We start from the raw sequence: 23,579 nt of genomic DNA, 5'->3' as shown, positions 1-23,579 counted from the left end.
ACAATATTAAGTCTAAGTAGACTGCAGTAACTTAAGGATGTATATTGTAATCTCTGGAGCAACCACAAAAAAAATAAGACAGAAGGGCACAGTTAGGAAGTCATTTGAGGAATTAAAATGAAATATGTATGCACCTAATAAGAGAGCTTTAAAATACTGGAAGTAAAAAAACTAACAGAGGGGCCAGCCAGGTGGTGCAGCCGTTAAGTTTGCATGTTCTGCTTTGGCGGCCTGGGGTTCACAGGTTCGGATCCTGGGTGCAGACATGGCACCACTTAGCAAGCCATGCTGTGGTAGGCATCCCACATATAAAGTAGAGGAACATGGGCATGTATGTTAGCTCAGGGCCAGTCTTCCTCAGCAAGAGGAGGAGGATTGGCAGCAGATGTTAGCTCAGGGCTAATCTTCCTCAAAAGAAAAAAAAAAAACAAAAACCAACCAAACAAAAAAAACTAACAGAACTCAAAGAGAGACATGATACAAATCCACAATCATGGCTGGAGATGTTAATTCCTTTTTTCTTAGTAACTGATAGAACAAAGATACGAAAAATTAATAAGGCTATAAGATATTTGGACAACACTATCAACCACTTTAACCTATGTTATATTATAGCACAGTACACCCAACAAGTGCAGAATACACATTCATTTCAAATAAATATGGAATACAACAGGAATCAATGAAATACACATGGAAAACAAGTCTCAAATTTCAAAAAAAACCTTACAGAACATGTTCTATGACCATAACAGAATTAAATTAAAAATAAAGAACAATAAGATATCTAGAAAAGTAGAAGATATTAAAAATTAAGCCATGTAAGTCTAAATAATCTATGGGTAAAAGAAGAAATGAGAGAAACTAGAAAATATTTCAAATTGACAGAAAATTTTAAAATAATGTATCAAAATTTGTGAATTGAAGCTAAAGCAATTCTTAGAGGGAAATTTATAGCTTTAAATGCTTATATTAGAAAAGAAGGTTTAAAATGAATGATTTTAGTTTCCATTTTAGGTAGACAGAAAAAGAATAATAAACACAAAGTAAATAGAAGGAAATAATGAAATGTTCAAACAGAAATCAATGAAATAAAAAATGGAAAAAATGAGATAAAATTAATAAAAGTAAAAATCTGTTCTGTGAATGATTAATAAAATTCATAAAGCCATAGAAAGATGAGCAAGAGAAAGAAAATGCAAATTATCAATATCAGGAATGGAAGAGGGAACAGCACTTCAGATCCTACAGACATTAAGGGATAGGAAATATTACGAACAACTTTATGTCATAAATATGAGAACTTAGATGAAACAAACTCCTTCAAAAACAAAACTTATCAAAATGGGTACAAGAAGAAATCGATAACTTGAAAGCACTATATCTATTTAAAAACTCGAATTCATAATAAAAAAAACTCTCCACAAGGAAACCTCCAGGCCCAGATGGTTTCACTGGTGAATTCTATCGAACTTTTAGGAAGAAATAATACCAATCTTACACAAACTCTATCAGAAAACAGTGGAGAAGGGAACACTTTTCAATTTGTTTTATGAGGCAAGCATAACACTGACACTGAAACCAGAGAAGAACCTTAAAAAATTAGAGACCAGCATCACTCATGAACATTGACACAAATAGCAAATTACATCCAGTAATATATAAAAAGGCTAATACATCAGAACCAACTGGGATTATGATGTATTACTTTTTTACATGCAAATCATAACGACAATGATATACCATTTCACATCCACTAGAACAGCTAAGATTTAAAAAACTAACAATTTCAAATGGTGACGATACGAAACAAACAGAACTCTTACACATTGCTAGTGGGCGCGTATGATGGTCCAGCCACTTTGGAGAACTGGTCGGCACTTTCATATAAAGGTAAAAAAATATACCTGTGACCAGCAATTTCACTAATAGGTATTTATCTAAGACAAATGAGAACTTATGTCTACAAACATACTTGTACCAGAATTTTTAATGCCACTTTATTCATAATAAGCACAATCTGGAAGCATCCCAAATGATCATCAACGAGAGAATGTATCAACAAATTTTGGTACACTCCTACAACAGAATACTGCTCAGCAACGAAAAAGAATGAACTGATATTATAAATGATAACATGGATAAATCTCCAAAATGTTATGTTAAATAAAAAACCCAGATACAGAAGAATTCATACTGTGGTTCCATTTATGCAAAGCTCAAGAACAGACAAAAGGAATATAATCAGAACAACTGTTGCCTAAAAGGGTGGAGACTGACTGGAAGGGGTCACAAGGGAACCTTGCAGGGAGATGGAAATGTTCTGTATCTTGTTTGGGATGGCGGTTACATGGCTGTGTATGTTTAACAACTCACTGAGTTGTAAACTTATAATCTGTGTATTTCATTGTATGTAAATTTTGCCTCAGTTAAGAAAAACAGATTGCAGGCTAATATGAAAAACATGTTCAACCTCACTAGTGGTCAGACAAATGAAAATAAAAATAGAATCTAACTTTTGCTTGTGAATTATGCAAATATAAAATAACAATCCTCAATGCTAGCAAGAGTACAGTGAAACAAGAAAGTTTTTAGATCCATGGCATAATTGTTAACGCTCTGGAAAATAATTTGGCAGTATGTAGCAAGAAGCTTAAAATAGTTTATACCATTAATCTAATAATTCCATGCCTAGAATTTGTTTCCTATGAAAACAATCAGAGGCTTGTACGACAACTTATGTATGTGGAATGAGTTAACAAATTATGTTCTATCCATTTGATGAACTATTTTATAAATATTAAAAATCCTTTTAAAAGAACATTTAATTGATATGAGAAAGTGCTCAGAATGTAGTGTTAGGTGAATGACAAGCATACAAGATTGTATTATAATCCTAATTTTGTTCACACATGCACACACACAGAAAAAAAAGATGAAGTAAATAGTCCTAAATGTTGAAACTAGTTATTTTAACATCAAGGGATTAGAGCTGATTGTGAGTTTGAGTCTCTATTTTAAATTCTTTTGGGTATAGACCTGTAAGTGGAATTACAGGATCACATGTAATTTTATGTTCAACTTTCCGAGGAACTGCCATACTGTTTCCACAGCAGCTGTACCATTTTATATTCCCATGAGCAATGCACAAGAGTTTTAATTTCTCCTTAAGGATGTTGGCATCCTTGCCAACAGTTATTTTCCATTTTTTGGATAACAGCCATCTTAACGGGGGTGCAGTGGTACCTCACTGTGGTTTTGATTTATATTTCCCTAATGACTAATGATGCTGAACATCTCTTCACGTGCTAATTAGCCGTCTGTGAATCTTGGAGAAATGTCTATTCAAGTCCTTTGCTCATTTTTAAAATGGCTTGCTTGTTTTTCTGTTGAGTTATAGGAATTCTTTATATATTCTAAATATTAATCCCTTCTCAGATATATGATTTGCAAATATTACCTCTCATTCTGTAGGTTGTCTTTTCACTCTCTTGGTAGTGGCCTTTGATGCACAAATGTTTTTAACTTTGTAGTAGTTCAATTTATCTATTTTTTTCTTTCACTGCCTGTGCTTTTGGTATCATACAAGAAATAATTTCCCAATCTAAGGTGATAAAGATTTTCACCTATGTTTTCTTCTATGAGTTTTATAGTTTTATCTCCATTTAATCCATGTTAAGTTAATTTTTGTTTATGGTATACGGTAAGGTTACAACTGCATTCTTTTGCATGTGGATATACAGTTTTCCCGGCACCATTTGTTGAAAAGACTGTCCTTTCCCATTGAATGGTCAAATTTTAATTGTCAAAATTTAACTGACTATATATATGAATATTTATTTCTTGACTCTCTATTCTATGCCTTTAAGAATATACATTACGTTTGTAATCTGAAGTTACTAAAATAGATGGAGAGCACAGACTCTGCTGTCTATACTCGCTAACCCAGATTCCAGAGGCACTTGGAAAATTGAGTCTAAGACATCCAATTTCCTTAATTAAAGAAAAAAAGATTTAGGGAAGGACCAACTGTTTTCTTCCAGCTGCAGCCAATGCAAGCATTACAGATAATCCTCGGGTGGAGTCAGAACACCCCAACAGGAGAGTCAGCATTTGCCCAGTGGCCTGCAGTTACAGCAGAAGGCGTAGTGGCAGCAGCTGGTCCTCAGGTGAAACCCCCAGCCCTGTGATGATACTCCTAGTTGCCGGGAGCTATCTGGCTTCATTCCAGCCCTCAAAGCTGCCTCTCCTGCAAATTTTCCTGGTCCATAGGCTACAGATAAGCTACATAAGAATGTTTGCTTTAGAGTCATTATCTTTCCAGACCTGTAAGTATAACTGGTACGAAATGTATTTACTCAAGCTGGGCTATAAACCCACCCGGGAATCCTAGAGCCATGGAAATCACTGCAAACTGATTGGGTGGGACCATTCCATAAGACAGCCTGAAAGGTGATAGTTGGGTATTGTTTGTTTTTGTTTTGGCATAAGGTGTAATTAGCAAACAATAAAAATACATGAATCTCAGGTGTTCTGTTGAGTTTGACAGATACATCTGTGAAACCACTAGCTAAAACATGATATAGAACAGTTCCTTCATACTCCATTCCATCAATTCCTTCCCCCAGCCAAGCAGCATTCTCCGATTTCTCTCACCATGGGTTTGTTTTGTCTCTTCTTGGATTTTGAGTAAGTGGAACCGTTCAGTATATGTTCTAGTGGAATTGCTGGGTCATAGGGCAGAGGTATGTTCGACTTATAAGAAACTGCCAAACAGTTTCCAAAGTGGTCACATCATTTTACACTCCCACTAGAGTGTATGAATGTTCTAGTTGCTTTACATCTTTGCCAACATTTGTTTTTGTTTTTTAATTTTAGCCATCTTCCTGTGCCTGCAATAGTTTCTTATTGTGATTTTAATTTGCATTTCTTTGATGACTAAAGATGCTGAGCACTTTATGTTATTGTCATTCACATATCTTCTTTTGTGAGGGGTCTGTTCAAATGAGCAATCAAATGATTTGCTCATTTAAAAAAACTTTACGTATTTTGGTCGTTTTTTTAAATTTTATTTTGTCTTTTTGTGAGGAAGATTGGCCCTGAGCTAACATCTGTTGCCAATCTTCTTCTTTTTGTTTGAGGAAGATTGTCACTGAGCTAACACCTGTGCCAATCCTCCTCTATTTTATGTGGGATGCCACCACAGCATGGCTTGACGAGTGGTGCTAGGTCTGCACCCAGGATCCATATCTGCGAAGCCCAGGCTGCCAAAGTGGAGTGTGTGAACTTAGCCATTACACCACTGGGCTGGCCTCTATTTCGATCATTTTAATGGGCTGTTCATCTTTTTATTGTTGATTTGTAGAAGTCTGTTATATATTCTCAATGCAAGTCCACTGTCACATATATATAGTAGTCTGGGGCTTATCCAAACTTTTTCTTAAGGGTGTCTTTTCTTTTGGTGAGCAGAATTAATTTTGATGAAGTCCAATTTATCAGTTTTTTCTTTTATTGTTAGTGCATTTTGTATCCTGGCCAAGAAATCGTTGCCTTAAAAAGTTGGAAAAATATTCACTTTTCTTCTAGAAACTTTATGATTCTGAGTTTTGTATATCAAGGTGTATAAGACTTTCAACTTTGCACTTTTCTTTTTCAAGACTGTTTTGGTTTTCATAGGTCCTTTGCATTTTTATGTAAATTTTAGAATCTGATTATATCTTCGAAAAAGCCTGCTGGAATTTTGATTGTGATAGTAATGAATCTATAAATGAATTCAGGAAGAATGAGAGCTACTAATTTTGACAGACTCCATCATTTAACAGGGTAAGGTAGCTGTAGTGAGACTCAACATTGCCCTCAGCAAAGTACAAGAACAGTTTTTAAATGTATTAATCAATATCATTTATTTTAAGGGAAACAAAAAATTAAAGCCACAAAGAGATACATCATATTGGCAAAAATCTAAAATCTGATACAACTCTGTTAACTATGCAGAAGGGAAAGAGGCACTCTCAAACACTGCAGGTGGGAATGTAGATGGGCACAACCCTTGAAGGGAAGTGTGGCAACAGCACAATTATAAACACATGTATCGTTTCACCCAGCAATTCCACTCTAGGGATTTACCTAGCAGATACAGTCACACACGTGAAAAATCACATGTGCATAAGGTTATGTGTTGTTTAAAGCAGCAAAAGACTTTGAAATAAATTATGGCATGTCCATACAGCGGAATATGATATAGCTTAAAAAAAGAATGAGGAGGGGCCAGCCCAGTGGCGTAGTGGTTAAGTTCACAGACTCCACTTCAGTGGCCTGGGGTTTGCGGGTTCAGATCCCGGGAGTGGACCTACACACCGCTCATCAAGCCATGCTGAGGCAGTGTCCCACATACAAAATAGAGGAAGCTTGGCACAGATCTTAGCTCAGGGACAATCTTCCTCAAGCAAAAAGAGGAAGATTGGCAACAAATATTAGCTTAGGGCCAATCTTCCTCCCCCCCCAAAAAAAAAAGAATGAGGAAGCCCTCTCTCTCCATATAATCAAATAGAAAAATTTTCTATATGTATTATTAAGTTAAAAAAAAAAAAAACAAGGTGAAGAACAGTATCATTTACTATCATAAAAAAAGACGTGGGGGAAGATGACTATTTGTATTTGTTTGTATAGGTTTAATGAATCATTGGGAGAAACACAAGAAACTAATAAAAGTGGATTATCTCTATGAGTGCAAGAACTGGTTGACGGAGGCAAGGGCGGGAGGAAGACTTTGCACTGCATACCTGGAAAGACTTCTTGATTTTTGAACTATGTGATGTAATAATATATATTCAAAAAATTAAACAAAGTAAATTTTGCAAATGAGTATCTGATGATGATGACAGAAAGAGCTACCAATAATGAACACTTAATAAATGCCTGTGCTAAGTACTTATATGCATTATCTCATTCCATCCTTATAGCAACCTTATAGGGTAGATGCAACAATCACTCCTATTTTACAGTTGAGGAAAAATTGAGACTCAGAGAGTTATGTAGCTAAGAAGTTGTAAAACTGGGATTCAGTCTGAAGTTGGTGTGCTTAACATCTGGGTAACAGTTTTGATACTGATATATATGTATTGATTGATATAAAAGAAAAAAGCAATTACCTGCTGCCCTTCTGTACCCTCCGCGGTAACCATAGCAACAGAGTGTGTTCCCGCTGAGGAGATGACTGCATCATGAGCAGGGACTGTGATGGGCGTGCCATCCTGCGTTACCATTGTGATGGTATTGCCAATGGCTTGCATGTCAGCTTGAGATATGTTGACCTGCAAAACAATGTATTTTACAAATCAGTCAATGTTTCTTGTCATATTTGGCAATCTTTATTAAGTACTAGGCCTAATCCTTGTATAAGTCTACTCTGTGGGAGCAAATAAGCATTTTACAATGGAATAAACTCTCTTAGAAAGACGTCATCAGAAAAATTGAGTATTTCTTAAATGCATTTCCTCTTCTCCATCTCTACTGCCAATTTAGACTCTTACTTTTCTCTCTTCTGACTTCCTGCAATAATACAACTTCTTCCCAGGTATCCAGTCTAATCCTTCCCTAACCATCCTCTACCTGGACACCTTTCTAAACAAACAAACAAACAAATGTCATTACACTCCCTGCTTAAATCCCCAGCACCTCGCCATCGCTACAGTTCAGACTTCTTACATGGTATTCATGACCTTTCACGATTGGCCTTTAATAGCTTCTCCAGACTCATCTTCCACTACTTCCAGAGCAGCATCTGGCACTCTTGCTGCAACTAATCATTTGCAGTCCCAGAGAGTGTCATATTCTCTTATATCTTTGCGACTTTGCCTTCCCTTCACTATGCCTGGTGAACTCCTGAAAATTCTTCAAGATCCAACTGAATGGCCATTCTCAATAAGGGCCTCGAAGATTCCTTCAGGAAGAATCGTTTACTCCTTCCTTCAGGCTGCCAAAACACTTTACATATCCCTTAATTATATACCCATTATTATGAGAAATAATTGTTCATTTTAGGAACGTCTCTCTCCTATGACACTATGACATCCCCCTTTCTGTACTCCCCAAATTAGTCTACCAGAATGTCGGGCATTGGGTAGATGTTCAATAATTGTTTAATTGACTAAAGGAATGGAATAGAACTCTAATTCCTAAAGGAAATGGGAAGGTTACATTTAGAGAAAACACAACATTGGGATGGGGAAAATAGTTATTTTGGAACAGATGAAGAGGGATTAGACTCATTCTATATGGTCAGAGAGGAGCCATGAGTGGATGACACTGTGGTAGGTTCCAGTCTGATAAAGGCTAGAATCATCCAACAATGGGATAGGCTGCCTCCTAAGGGAGAAACTGCCTCATCTGTTTTGGGCTGTTGTAGAGGGAATTTTTCCTGTACAGAGAGCAAGGGAGGTTAGATCAAATGATCTTCAAAGGGCCTCTGTCTGTGATGATCTAATTCAAGAAAGTGTCTTAGGGTTGATGCTGAATTAAAACTGGGTTGGTAAATATGTTTACTCTTGCATGCCAGTCAGTGGACAAAGAGTACTGCATGGAATTGGTGATGTCAAAAGTGATGGGGAGGGAGACGAACGGGATGGTACAAGTGCTTTGTATTTTCCAATCCTGAATAGGTCTTGCCTCCTGGTTAACATCAGCATGTTAACAGTTATCAACACAAAGGGCAGATTAATCAGGGAAGGTAAAGCTATGAGAGAGACAGGTAAGGAGAGTTCTCCATGGAAAAGGTAGATATAGGGGCTTAATGAACCCCAAATGCCCTTTTCCACCAGGTGCTAAAACAGCCTTAGCTAGAACTTAAAAATGAAATTGTCTGAATTATTTTAGGCTGGTGGTACCTAGAAAACAATAACAAGTTGGACTACCAGAGAACAGCCATTACATTGCTTTTCCTGGGGAAACTATCAATACTGTGAAGATTCTAAGGAATCTTCAAGGCCCTTAGAGAGAATGGCCACTCAGTTGGCTCTTGAAGAATTTTCAGGAGTTCACCAGGCAGAGAGTGAAGAGAAGGCAAAGTCACAAAGATATAATAGAATATGACACTCTCTGGGACTGCAAATGATTAGTTGCAGCGAGAGTGCCAGATGCTGCTCTGGAAATAGTGGAAGATAAGTCTGGAGAAGCTATTAAAGGCCAATCGTGAAAGGTCATGAATACCATGTAAGAAGTCTGAACTGTAGCGATGGCGAGGTGCTGGGGATTTAAGCAGGGAGTGTAATGAAATTTGTTTGTTTGTTTGTTTAGAAAGGTGTCCAGGTAGAGGATGGTTAGGGAAGGATTAGACTGGATACCTGGGAAGAAGTTGTATTATTGCAGGAAGTCAGAAGAGAGAAAAGTAAGAGTCTAAATTGGCAGTAGAGATGGAGAAGAGGAAATGCATTTAAGAAATACTCAATTTTTCTGATGACGTCTTTCTAAGAGAGTTTATTCCATTGTAAAATGCTTATTTGCTCCCACAGAGTAGACTTATACAAGGATTAGGCCTAGTACTCTGTGAAGCTGTGAAACTATCAATTCAGTGAACTCCCTTGACTCCAGGTAGGGAGAGAGCCTCACTTTGGCAATTTTACAGGGTTGCCCATCACTGCCTCGCCAGGATCTTTTAATGATGCCATCACACCTTCATCACCTCAGCCAAGGCTCTGCTGATTTCTTAATCTCATCTCTTGGATCCAATCAGCCACCAATCTGACTCCTTCTCTGAATTGTGTTTCACATGGATCCACTACTTTTCAAGCCCTCAATTTCACTGTGGTTCTGACCTTCATCACCTCACCTTTGAACTATACCAATAGCACCATCTGAATTCTACAGAGTCTCAAACCTTCTCTCTCCATAATCTTCCTGCACGTACTCTCTTTCAGCAGACTACTGAAAAACTCTCAGGAGTTTGAGCACTGTCTATAAGCTGATGTCCAAACTTTGTGCCCTGATATTCAAGGCTTTCCTCAATTGAGACCCAACCTGCCTCTCAAGCCCAGGTTCAGAGAAATATTATTTAACTCTTTGGCTTTTGGTGGATACTTACATGCTGAGTCCCGTCCTGGGATATGAGTGTAACTTGCTGACTCAACCCAGACTGGGTTACTGTGGCTACTTGTGTAGACACAACATCATCTCCTTCTACACCTGTAACATATGTGATCTGGGACCCTTTAAGAACATCTTCATTTTGACCTGTTTAAAACAAATGAATCATTTATTTGACCAAACAACCAAGCTGCTTAGAAAACAGAGAATATTTTAAATGTTACAGAGAAACATATACAAGTTAGACTGCATATATAATTATATTCTAAATCATGAAAATGGCTTCCAGCACCTCCTTCCAATTCCTCCACCTCCACTTTTGCAAAGCCAAACCAAATCAAAACAGATCAAACCAAATCTTTCCAAATATAATTTAAGTGTCCTAATTTTGGGAGACCTCTCTTATTCTCTTAGAGTAATTAGTGGTACTGGGCATGTGTATTGGGGCAGCCGAGGGGGAGAACTGCACAGGAAGACCGACGGACAAATAACCCTTCCAATATCACAAGTGCGCAACGAGGTTCTTGCAGTCACTTAAGAAGCCGTTAAAAATGATAAGACAATCTTCATACACATTAACCACAAAACCAGAATGATGTGTAAACACAACTTACTAAGTTACTTACTCTTTAACACAAGTGATTGATTGCAAGTCATCAGTACACAATGACATCATTGTGTAAAGACAATGTTAATGGGAGATTATCTGGGGTAAGGTTAATCATTTAATAAGTGACAGAACAGGAACTCCCATCCACTCCTTTATTTCATAAAGAACCAGCAAGTAAACAGCAATTTCAACAGTCTATTACTGCTATACTTGGCAACCAGAAAGATTACTGATCCCTCTTTTCTTCTATCACCTTGCACTCCCATAAAGCCAGAAGGAGGGTAAATGTGTTTTTTTTTCTTCAAAGAAGGATTTAATTTGCTAATTTAAGAGACTTCTCAAAGTTAATGGTTGACACATGCACTCATGAGGCTGTGGTCATCAGGTGTAATGGCCATGGCAGTCTTTACTTCATTTCTCTTTGTTCTGTTCCACACCTACCTGTGAACCACTAATTTCAATGGGGTACAAAATTTAGGGGATCATATGAGAGAAGAGGAACACAAGTCCATCCCTATTCTTGGAAAAACAATCTTAGTTGTTTTTTTTTTAAAACAAAATGTATATTATGTACTATTTTCTAGAATGCAAGAAGTTCTGACAATCTGAAATATCAACATTTAAGGAAGAGACTGAGGAAGCCTAAAAAAGGAAGAGTCTTAAAATCTAAGTTTGACATCACTAAAGCCTGCTTTCTAGCTGTAAGGATTCAGCCCTTGTTCTAACATCTAACCACGCACACTACGGTGCTTTGGCTAGAAAATAATACAGCATTCAAGACTGAGGGAATTGCTGTTTTCTTGCCATCACACGACAGAGATCTGAAAAGACAAATGAGAACCACGGGGAATCACGTGAGCAGGCAGTGAGTGATCTGTTCTTTCCATTATTCTCCAACCAACTTTCTTCACCTAAATGTTATTCAACGTTTCAACATCAGTTGTTAAGAATGGGGAAAGACGTTTTCTTTTCATTTTCAAATTTACTTCATTTAGGAGGTACTCAATGAAACAGTAAGACAACCTATTTTTTTGTTTGCTTTAGAAAAACCTACTTCACTTTGCCTATTTTCCTATGTTGAGTTATTTAACTGAAATCATAGAATGTAATTCTCTAAAATATTTTTTTCACAAGTTTATTCTGATTGAAATGAGTGTTTTTGTCTCCTACAACACTACCTAATAGCACATGAATCAACTAAGAGTTATTTGAGAGTGCTTCACTGCTCTTAAGATTAAGACCAGCATCCTTAAGGCACCCAAATAATCTAGCTGCCCTGCCTCACTTCCCACCTTCCCAGGCAGAAGTGCCACACTGGCAGGCTTCTTTCAGTCTCTCCAACTTACTTTGCTCTCTCTGAGCTCAGGGCTTTTTGCATGTGCCATTCCCTCTGTTTGGAACATTCTCTTGCCTTTGCTCCCTGTTCTCCTCCCTCCAACCCCTGCCTCTCCACCTAGTTAACCCCTATTCACCTTCTAGATCTTTCCAAAAGTCACTTCCTCAAGGAAGCTTTCTCTGACCTTCCAGACTAGACTAAGTTCCCTTCTTAAACATCCTAGACCACCAAGTACCCTTCTTTGATAGCACTTATCACAGTTGTAAATTACATGTTTGTGTGATGATTTGAATGAAAATTCATCATCTGAGAAGATGCTATGAATCATAAACCACGTTCATTACTGTCGATTCTCAAACACAGGGACAGACGTACTAGACAAACCCTCACCTGGGGGAGGCTCGAAGAAGGCTTCCTGCTCCTCCTCGATGGGCTCAGTGTCGTTGTGGGCCGTCCGTTTGTGCATGGCCAGCGTGGAGATCTGCTTGTACGTCTTCCCACAGTGGTTACAGTTGTATGGTTTGGAGTGAGTGTGAACAACATGATGTTTGTACAAACTGGAATATTCTGTAAACCTTTTGTCACACCCAGGGACTGTACAAACATATGGCTTTTCCCCTAAGTAAAGCACAGCACACAAAAAAATCAGCTTTTACATATGAAGGGATAATCACTCCATACTTCCCTGGGGAGAGGAGAAGCCTGTAATGGCAAAAATAATAGTTGTCAAATCTCTTTCTATCCTGCCACGAGGCAGCACACAAGAAAAGACTCCCTAACCATGGTTTTGACTTGGCTCAAAAGGTGGTCTGCATCCTGAGTGCGATCTCGTCCCTTCATTTCAAGGGACCAGAACAGTAAGGGTGGAGATGTTGCCCAGTTTAACTCTAAGCTTCGATGAAACTGTAGTTTATTGTTACCTATAACCAGATAAGCTATCATTAATGATGCTATACTAATAAGGACAATAATAAATGCAATTTTTACTATAACGAACGCAGCTTACCCTAAGGGTTTTATGAAGATAATAAAAAAGGATTTTCTAAAAAGTCTATTAGACACAGTTTGGACACTTCAGTACATCTAAAAGGACATATGTGTTTCATATTAACCTCACCTGTCTTCTTACACCCAATCAAAGGTACTGAATATTCTCTGAAAACAACTAGGTAATACAAAGGGAGGTAAAAACTATAATTCTTTTTCCATGAAATGACTGAGAACAATATAAGTGGTACAGAGATTTTTAGAACTGTTTATTATAGTAAATTTCAGACAGACACAAAAGTATAGAGAAACAGTGCAATAAACCCCCATGTACCAATCACCTAGCTTCAACAATCAACTCATGGCCGATATTGTTTCATTTATTCACTACACATTTCCTCCTCCTTCTGCCCTAGATTATTCTGAAACAGCTCCGATAGTATTCCATCTCATCTACAAATATTTCAGATTCTATATCCGAAAGATAGATCCTTTTTTTTAAAAAAACAAATTTAACAATACTTATTTAATATCATAAAATATCTAGACAGTGTTAACATGTAGTGGGGGGATCTAAAACTGAAAGCAAATTAGAACAAATTAACCTAATTTAAATGAATACTTTTAACTACACTGAAGGGGTTTGGGTGGGTAGATAAGGGAGAAAGAATGAACTAATTAAAGTAGCTCATACACACAGTATTTGACTAATGTCTTCAGTCTTCGACTAGGTTGGGGGTGTGGAGAACTGCAAACAAATTTTCAATCCTTTTAGTAGGCTTGTTTGTTGTAGTGGTATGGACAAAGTGGTTCTAAAACTATTTTAGATGTAATAAAAGATTGAGTAAATGTGTAAATGCTGTTGGAAGCCAGGGCTCTCGCTGTGGAAGAAGGGACGTACAAATACGGAATGAGGAAGAAAAGAAAGAGTTGTTGGATGAATTGGAATTGAAGGCACTGGTGTGAACTCATGTGATTTCTAAAATGTGCATTTGCATGTGTGTACACATGTGCCTTTCCCACTTTAACCTCATTCTGCACTTTCCTTGGGTAACTACATCTTTTCTCATGATTCTAAACATTGTAAAACCACCTACAAATAGTAAAATCGAACACTAATGTAATCTGTGATATAAATCTTGGACATAAAGTAGTTGGAGATTGCTTCCTGTTCTCTGCCCAGTGCCCCATTCTGGAAGCAGATCAGGTTCAAATGCTTATCTTGGTGGATGGTTGCGGGGAAGATGTGGTGAAAGCAAGACTAGGCAGGGAAATGGCAGGCAATTCCAACTCAGCAAACCAGCCCTACTGATACTTAGGATGGAGCAGAAATCGCCACTAGGTGGCACCAAACTACAGTCAGGATGCAAATAGATTTGAATTGCACCTTTGAGCTCCCTACTGGCTAGGTGCACAGCCTTATTGGGGTCATGTGATCAGCTTTGCAAGAATAGACTGCACTAATCTTTACACTCCACTTATACATGATGTGGGCATTTACTGTTTCATATACTTGATGATCATTAGCCAATCTTTTCTCCCAGCCCAAACCTATCTCTTGGGTCAGACCAACATTTATAACTACCTACTGGATCTCTCTACTTCAATCTTTCTCAACCATGTATGCATATAAAAGACAGGGAGTTTTTTATATACTGATACCTGGGCCTCACCTTGGTAAAATTATGTTGGAATCTTTGCAGAAGGAATTTGAGCAATCAGTCTATTTTTAAAAGGTGAAAACGTGCGGCCACATGAGAACATACTCTACCTGAATATTCCAAAGATCAGTATGGCCAAACTTAATGTAGGCATCCCGCTTATCAAAATCTAATTTGCCCATAAAACGTGTTGAATGGCAAACTCAGGTAATGAGTCTATAGTCCATTACTTTAAATGGGAAGAAAAATGTTTTCCCAGCCCATCTAAAAATCCTAGCCAATTTCCCCAAATATCACAAAAAGGCTCTTAAGCCCCGGTGTTATAATCCACCAAGAATGTCTGCATAATACGAAGCACTTAAGACACCAATTATCTAATTATTTAACATTCAATGAACTCAGTAGTGGGTATACGTTCATGTGTAATACACAATGATAAGGTATAGTATTGGACAGGAATTTTGTTTTCCTTCTATATCGCAAACATATACTATAATTTTAAAAGGAAATATCTTAAAGATATAAGAGGAATGCAAATTATATTAACAAAATATATTTTTTCTTCTAATCTACAGCCACCTTTTCTAGGCCTCTCAGGTTTTTGCAGCCTTTTCTACTTTTTTAGAAAACATATTAACTTAATGTAGGGAAGATGATAGCAGTAATGCATAATACACTTTCACAATGTAAGCGTAAAGTACGACTGTATTGGACACATGAATTCAATGTACTGTATGTTCTCTCACTTAGAAGCACATGCAACTTAAAATTTTTTCCTTTCATAGAAAAACGCAGCCACAAGTAGATAATAGTTGGTTTTCAATTTGAATCATAAATTTTGAGTAAAAATTCTGCAAATCATTATAACAAATATACAGATAGTAAGAGTTCAGGTGGTGAGGGACCTCAGAGACCTATATATTCCAAGCTGACACCGCCATCTTCCCTTTCCATTCTGCTCTTCCCTATCTTAGCATTAACATCTAACCTGTCGTTCAAGCTAGAATGATAGGTTCTTCTTTATTCCTCATGACTAACTTGCTCACCAAGTCCTCTTCAATGTCTTTCATCTGTATCCTTTTCCATCTCACTTCAAGTATTCTAACAGCCTGCAATCAGCCTCCTTGCTTATGGTTTCATGTCCCTTTAACTTCCTTCTATCTTATTGACCAAGCGATTTTTTTCTAATAAAGCAAATTTTCTTTAAATTCTCTTAAGGCTTCCCCTCTGCCCATACCAGTATTCAAACTTATTAATGTATCCCTTTTCAAAGGAAGGGATTGGTGTAGGTCCCTAAAAATATTTCCAGAGATATCCGTGGATCTGTGGAATGCAGCCTGAGAAATAATGACTTATGCAATTAAAGTGCCATTCTGTAAAAATATCTTTTCATTTTGAATTATCATAAGTTTACTCTTAATACCAGTAATAAAAACAATATATTTAAAAATTTCTTTCTTTTTTTTCTTTTTGTGAGGAAGACTGGCCCTGAGCTAACATCTGTGCCAGTCTTCCTCTATTTTATGTGGGATGCCACCACAGCACGGCTTGATGAGCAGTGCTAGGTCTGCGCCCAGGATCTGAACCTGTGAACCCTGGGCCACTGAAGCAGAGGGCCCGAACTTAACCACTATGCCACTGGGCCAGCTCCTTAAAAAATTTCTTGTAAAACAAATGCACATTCTGCCCTCCCCTCCTCTTTGCCTTTCCATTCCCACCCACCAAAAATACATCCACAAAGTAGAAGACCAAAATTAAAAACCTTTGTGCTAAAAAATGGTATCATCAAGAAAGTAAAAGACAACCTACAGAATGAGAGAAGATATCTGTAAGTCATATATCTGCTATGGGACTTGCATTCAGAATATAATAAAGAATTCTTACAACTTAAAAATAAAAAGAGAACCCAATTTAAAAAATGGGCAAAGGATCTGAACAGATATTTCTCCAAAGATGATATACAAATGGCCAATACGCCCTTAAAAAAATGCTCTACATCATTAGCACATCAGGAAAATGCAAATCAAAAGCACAATGAGAGAGACACCACTTCACACCCATTAGGATGGCTATAATCAAAAAGACATAAGAACAACTGTTAGCTAGGATGTGGAGAAACTGGAACCCTCATACATTGCTGGTGGGATTGTAAAATGGTGCAGCCACTTCAGAAAACAGTTTGGAAGTTTGTCAAAATGTTAAACACAGAGTTACCATACAATCCAGCAATTCCACTCCTAGGTACATACCCAAGAGAAATGAAAACATATGTCCACACAAAAACTTGTACACAAATGCTCATAGCAGCATTATTCATAATAGCCCAAAAGTGATGAATGGATAAATAAAAGTGGATGGATAAAAGAATGGATAAATAAAAGAATGGATAAATAAAATATGACACGTTCATATAATGGAATACTATTCTGTAATCAAAAAGGAAAGAACTATTGATACATGCCATGACACAGCTTAACCTCAAAAACATTATGCTAAGAGGGGCTGGCCCCGTGGCGGAGTGGTTAAGTTCGCGCGCTCCGCTGCAGGCGGCCCAGTGTTTCGTTAGTTGGAATCCTGGGCGCGGACATGGCACTGCTCATCGGACCACGCTGAGGCAGCGTCCCACATGGCACAACTAGAAGAACCCACAACGAAGAATACACAACTATGTACCGGGGGGCTTTGGGGAGAAAAAGGAAAAAATAAAATCTTTAAAAAAAAAACAAAAAAAAACACAAAACATTATGCTAAGAGAAAGAGGCCAGATAAAAACACCACGTATTATATGATTTCATCTATATGAAATGCCCAGAATGGGAAAATCCATAGAGACAGAAAGTAGATTAGTGATTGCTTATGGCTGGGGCTTGGGAGTGGCAAAAGACTGCCAGCAAGTATGAAGTTTCTTTAAGGTGGGATAAAAAATGTTCTAAAATTGGATCACTGCAATGACTGTACAACCCTAAATATTGCATATATTTAAAAACATTGAATCATATACTTTAAACAGATGCACTATATAGCATGTGAATTATATCTCAATAAAGTTGTTTTTAAAAAAAGAATATATGGGGCCAGCCCTGTGGCATAGTGGTTAAGTTCGGCGCACTTTGCTTTGGCAGCTCAGGGTTCACAGGTTTGGATCCTGGGCGTGGACTTACACCACCCACGAGCCATGCTGTAGTGGCGACCCACATATAAGATGGAGGAAGACTGGCACAGACGTTAGCTCAGGGCTAATCTTCCTCAGCAAAAAAAAAAAAAGAGAGAGAGAGAGAGAGAGAGAATATATCCATAGACTACGCCTCCCTATCTGTGCCACAAGCACCACAAAGCTCAGTTTAAGAAACATCCTTACCATGGCAGCACAACACACAGGGCCCCTGCCTGCCTCTCTGACCTCACCTCATACTGCTCTTCTGCGTGTGCTCTATGCTTCCAGTCGCAGGGAACCACCCAGTGTTCTCCAAATTAGTCATGCTTTTCATACTTTTGTGCCTTTACTTGTGACATTTCCCCTGATAGGAATACCCTCCCTCTAGCCAGCAAACTTTAGGATTCAGTCTAAAAGTCAAATTCGCCTGTAAAGTCTGCCCAGAAGGCTTCTCTCATCCCCGCAGAGATGGCTGCTCCCACAGCATCCTGCTCAAGTCTCAGAGACACTGCACTCTGCAGCAGTTGTATGTCCACCATCTCCCCAACTCAGCTGCCCCTGACGATGTCTTATCTCTCTGTATCTCTGATGCCTGGCAGGGGAACACACAGCAGACGCTCAATAACCATTTTTGGAAGAAATGAATGTATAAATGCTAGGGAGGTTTTTTTTTTTTTTTTTTTTTTTAAAGATTTTATTTTTTTCCTTTTTCTCCCCAAAGCCCCCTGGTACATAGTTGTATATTCTTCGTTGTGGGTCCTTCTAGTTGTGGCATGTGGGACGCTGCCTCAGCGTGGTTTGACGAGCAGTGCCATGTCCGCGCCCAGAATTCGAACCAACGAAACACTGGGCCGCCTGCAGCGGAGCGCGCAAACTTAACCACTCGGCCACGGGGCCAGCCCCGCTAGGGAGGTTTTTTAAGTTGTTTAATCCCTCTCGATCATGCCAAGTGGTGGGAAGGAGGGAAGTGATTACTTGGAAATGGTTTGTGGAAGAGGCAGGAGTTAAAGTGAGTCTCGAAAGACAGAAGACCAAGACATCAGAGATTCTTACCTGTGTGTATCCTCACGTGGTTTTTATAATTGGTCGCACTGGCAAATGCTCTCCCACATCCTGGTTCTGTGCAGTAATAAGGTCTTTCTCCTGTGTGTGTCCTAATATGTACTTTTCTGATATTTGATGTTGTGAAAGATCGACCGCAGCCTTCAAAGGGACATTTAAAGGGCCTTTCTCCTGAAACAAAAAAGGGAATAAATTAAATAGTGCAAAAATACATAGAAAATTAAAATACCTTATCCTTCAGTTCTTCCTGGGATCATGTTCAGGATTTTAGCCCTCTTGTATTGAGTTTCCCTTTCAGGTTTTGTTTTCTTTTTTTCTCTGTAAACAGCATTTTCTACTCCAAACTTAAATTTACATAGAAAAATCTGAATGGTATTCAAAACTCATCACTGATTACATGAGTCTCCAAGAGGGACTCAGCCAGATGGGCACCTTTACAAATGAGCTGAGAAAAGCAGAGAAAGAAACACATAAAGAAATACAAAAGAAAAACAGAGTCAAGAATAAGGATTCAGTTAGAATAACCCTAGAATCCCCTAAAAGCTTGTCGCCTATTTTATTTATTCTATAATACCTTGAAGAAAAATAACTTTTGGTCTTTTAAAAATCTAGTGTCTAGCACATAACAGGCATCAGAAATACTTGATTACTATTCTCATAATCTAAGCTTATGGTAAAGTCTTCTCTGCCAAGTATACTCCTTTTCCTCATACACATCTGCTTTGTACAACCGTGGAATCCAGAGAGCCTTTCATCTGTCAGGCAGGAAGGCGCCTCTGCTTTTGCTGCCTATGTGTCGTTTTCTAGATGAGCCCAAAAGAAGCAAACAACTTCTGGAATAGAAGAAAAATCTCTCTCTATATGTCTGTGTGTAGATAGGTAGATAGAGACATTTACCTATATATATAGTTTTAAGTTTGTTATTTTTCTTTTGGTCAAGTGAAATTATGATTTACCTGTTGGTGGAAACCATTCCAAAAGATTTCTGCCCTCAAGAATAAAATCATTTAGAAAGGGGCAGGAATCTCTGATCCTTTCTTTAGTGAGAGTTTTGTTCAATATGTTAACCTAACGAGAACGAAGAGTTTACCTAGAGTAAGTCCCTTCTCCTCTCTGGCTCTGGATGGCCTCCAGCATCTCCCCAGCCCTGACATGCTAGGATAAGGAATCAGGCCTTCTAGGAATTTTCCTTGTGCCACATATCCTACTCCTCTGACTCAGCAGCAACTCGCTTTGTGTTTGCACTAAATCACTTGTGTTTGTAATGGAAGTCCCTGAAGCCCCTTAACTCAGTCCAGCTTAGATCAATGAAACTATGCACGATTTAAAAACTGGCGCATGAATAGGTGGTTTACTGAGTGAGTACTATCAAAGGCATTACAACTACGATGTTTCCAACCAAATATTAATGGAACTAGATTATGGTTTTTATGTAACTTTTATATAAAAAGTTGGCGTTACACAGCAAATCGAAATAGAATTTGCAGGAGCTTGGTATCACTTGCCTCTGATACAATGGATAAAAATAAGTGCATGAATGAAAGAGAGGCAGAGGCCTACTGCTTTGTTACTGAACATGATAAAGTGAAGCCAATTTGGGATCATATTTGAATTAAAACTTAAATTTTAATGATTGGAAGAATTCTCCATGGAAATTTGCTAAACTGTTTTTGGGGACAAAGTTATCATACTATGTTTAAAACATCTGTCGTAAAAATCTCAAAATGAAATTATCTTATGCTATATTACTTAGTCAACAGCTTATAACAACATCTCTTATCAACTGTTTCTGAAATTCTTCCAGCTCTGATCCAAAGTAAATAATTACCTTTATAGTACCAATTCCATAAATTATCAAGTACAATGAAGGGAGGGGAGATAAGAACAAAGTATCCTTTAGGAAAAGGAGAGAAGGAAACTTAAAGGGGAGAAGAGATGATCAGAAGGAAGTGACAAGCCTTTCTTCCTGTGGGCTGCGAGGGCTTCAGACACATTCTTCAGCAGCGACTTAATGCAGGGGAAGTATGCTAAACTGGGAGGGAATCAGGCGAGAAGGCACTGAGTTTCTGGCGTCAGTCGGGCTACTAAGCAGATATGTAATCCTAAGTAAATAAGCCTATTGCTCAGATAATTCCTGAAAACAGAGAGTTGGTGGTCTAGGGCCCTTGTTAGCTTTTTGGGGACACGGACTCCTCTGAGAATCTAACAAAGGTATGGGCCTCATCCTGGAAAGAAGCATACATGCGCAAATGGCAAACTGCACGGAATTTCAGGAGTTTAAGAGAAGCCCTTGATGCTGACTCCCTGAAACTCTTCCAGAGGCTCCTTCCCCAGGCCCCTCCCTGCAGATTAAGAACTCCCAGCCTAGATACGATATTTGTTCACACCCGTACCTGTATGAGTTCTGATATGTTTCTGGAGGTCTCCTGAAGTTTTGAAAGATTTAGTACAATTATCTTCTGAACACCGATATGGCTTTTCTCCTGTATGAGTTCTGACGTGACTTTTTAATCCATAACCTTAAAGAAAAATTTAAAAGAAATTTATTTTCTAATTACAGTAATTAGACCTCTTTAGGCACACTCATTGAGATTAAGCTATTGAAAAATACAGTAAATACCAAGGATATAATGCTAGGCAAACATAACAAAATAATTATTAAAAATGCATGGTTATGACAGCTCAGGACTGTCATGCTTTGTTCAACAGTTTCATCTCTGTCTAGAAGAGGTTGTGTGTGTTTCTTTCTTTAAAGTGCCCCAATCTTATTAGATGTTCCCAACTCAGACTCCAAAAGCTTGAAGTGGAATTGAGACAAGGGATGAGGAAAAGGGTGGCGGTGAGGAGGCCTGGTACCAGTCCTGGCCCTGCTGGAGGTGTCCCTGGGCAGGCCCCATCCCACTGCTAAGTCCCAGCTCGCCATAGTTCCCTAAGGTCTGTCCTAACTTTAAGTTCTGCGTCAGCTTTTAATCCTTGGCTTTTACTTTTCCTGCTAAAGAGAGCAGAGTGTGGAGTGGAAACATCAAACATAGTAGGCAGAAACAGGTGTGAGGCGAAAAATGAGGAGAGAGAGAGAATAGAGCAAGCAGGACAAGAGACAGTTAAGGGAGAGACTGAAAAACTGGTCACTGTGCATCCACTAACTCAGACAAAGGCAAGGGATCAGTTCCTGTCTCTGGTCTCTCTCTGTTTGACCCCTAAGTGGAACCAAGAAACAAAGAAAATTCATGTTTTTACCTGTTGCAAATGCCTTCCCGCAGCCTGGATGCTCACACTGATAAGGCCGGTCTCCTGTGTGCGACCTCTCATGGACCTGTCCGGAAAACGCAGGCATGAGTCGATTTCCTTCGGGCACTCCTCAGGTAGACGGTGTCAACACAGACCTATCTTTATTTTTCACTGCTAAATTATTTTGTTGTTTGTAGGTTATTTTTGAAAAATAAAAGATAACTTTACTTTTCTCAAAAACTACAGAGCAATAATTCTTAATATAGCCCTAAATGAGTTATGGTAAGAAGCACTCATTTTAAATAAGGAACGGGAATATGGGAGGTTTGAGTTTTCTACAGTTGTCAGAGGCATCCGCATGGAATCTCTAATGGGGAGGGCTGGAGCAGAGTGCAAGGAGGGACTCTAGCACATAAGGTTAAGAGTGTGGAGGCTGCTGCCAGAGGGGCCTTGATCTGAGTCAAGGCTTCACCACTGAAGAGTGCTGTGGCCATGACACTTGCCTTCTCTACGCCACCAAGTCCTCTCTGTAAAGCAGAGACAGAACAGTATCTACTGTAGAGGGCTGCTGTGACAAATGAACAATCATGACAATGGCCAACATTACTGCATGTTTACCACGTGCCAGGCCACTCTTTTCAGTACTTTACATGCACAGTATTAACTTACTGAATTCTCACAACCACCCTATGCGGGAGGTACTTTTATCATCCAATTTTACAGATAAGGAAAATGAGGGACTAAGAGGTCCAGTAACACGTCATGGTCACACACTGCAAAGCAGTGGAGAGGGGCTCTAGGGCTGCAACTCCAAATGTGCTAAATGCACACATCCTGATACACGGTAAGTTGGCCAATAAACGTTAGTCAAAAATGTCATTTTTATGAGTCATGGTATGTTGTGTTTAGCTGCAATCAAAATATTTGGCCTACGTATTTGAAAGACAGGAGAAATTAACATCAGCTTTTGCTAGATTTCAGCAAATCACTGTTAACAGAGTGATTACACACATCTCTCATCATATAAATTTCACATTTGACAAAAGTATATTAAAATATATAGGGTACCTACCACATGCCAGGTAGGTGGACACCAGGGATACAGAGAGGAAGAAAACATAGTCCAAGCCCTCAAAGAGTCGACAGCTTCTAAAATCTGCATAGGCTTTTGTGTGTTTGTGTATGAGTGTGAGTGTGTGTCTGTATCTTGAGAAGTGGGGGAACCAATGACATTTGGATGCTACAAGTATATCATGTTGGCATTTAATGTCCTACATATTCTCCTAACTAGATAAAGCATTTCCTTTATATCTACCTTTAGATGGTGAGCTGTTGTGTATAATTTTCCACATCCATCATATTCACATCGAAATGCCTTTTCTCCACTCTGTTGAGATTTAGCAGTTACTCTTGTTGCATGTCCTTGTAAGACAATCTAGATGAAAAAAAGGTATGATTTAA

General features: G+C 38.5%; 1 protein-coding gene across 7 annotated transcripts in view; it reads right to left on the bottom strand.

Annotated features, from left to right (window-relative positions):
• ZNF143 (zinc finger protein 143) overlaps nt 1-23,579 on the bottom strand; it is a 61,903-nt gene that overhangs the window by 3,452 nt on the left and 34,872 nt on the right. For all 7 annotated transcript variants that reach the window (XM_070274752.1, XM_001504913.7, XM_023646028.2 and 4 more), the window contains 7 exons: nt 23,434-23,553; nt 22,128-22,203; nt 21,284-21,409; nt 18,882-19,061; nt 12,417-12,644; nt 10,079-10,227; nt 7,152-7,313 (listed from right to left, as the gene is read on the bottom strand). In XM_070274752.1, the coding sequence (XP_070130853.1) occupies nt 7,152-7,313; nt 10,079-10,227; nt 12,417-12,644; nt 18,882-19,061; nt 21,284-21,409; nt 22,128-22,203; nt 23,434-23,553 (1,041 nt within the window). The remainder of the gene's footprint in view (nt 1-7,151; nt 7,314-10,078; nt 10,228-12,416; nt 12,645-18,881; nt 19,062-21,283; nt 21,410-22,127; nt 22,204-23,433; nt 23,554-23,579) is intronic.

The sequence above is a fragment of the Equus caballus genome, chromosome 7 (assembly GCF_041296265.1).
Source record: "Equus caballus isolate H_3958 breed thoroughbred chromosome 7, TB-T2T, whole genome shotgun sequence".
Lineage (NCBI taxonomy): Eukaryota > Metazoa > Chordata > Mammalia > Perissodactyla > Equidae > Equus > Equus caballus.
Note: the sequence above shows the minus strand (reverse complement) of the source record. Positions and strands in the feature narration are given on the sequence as shown.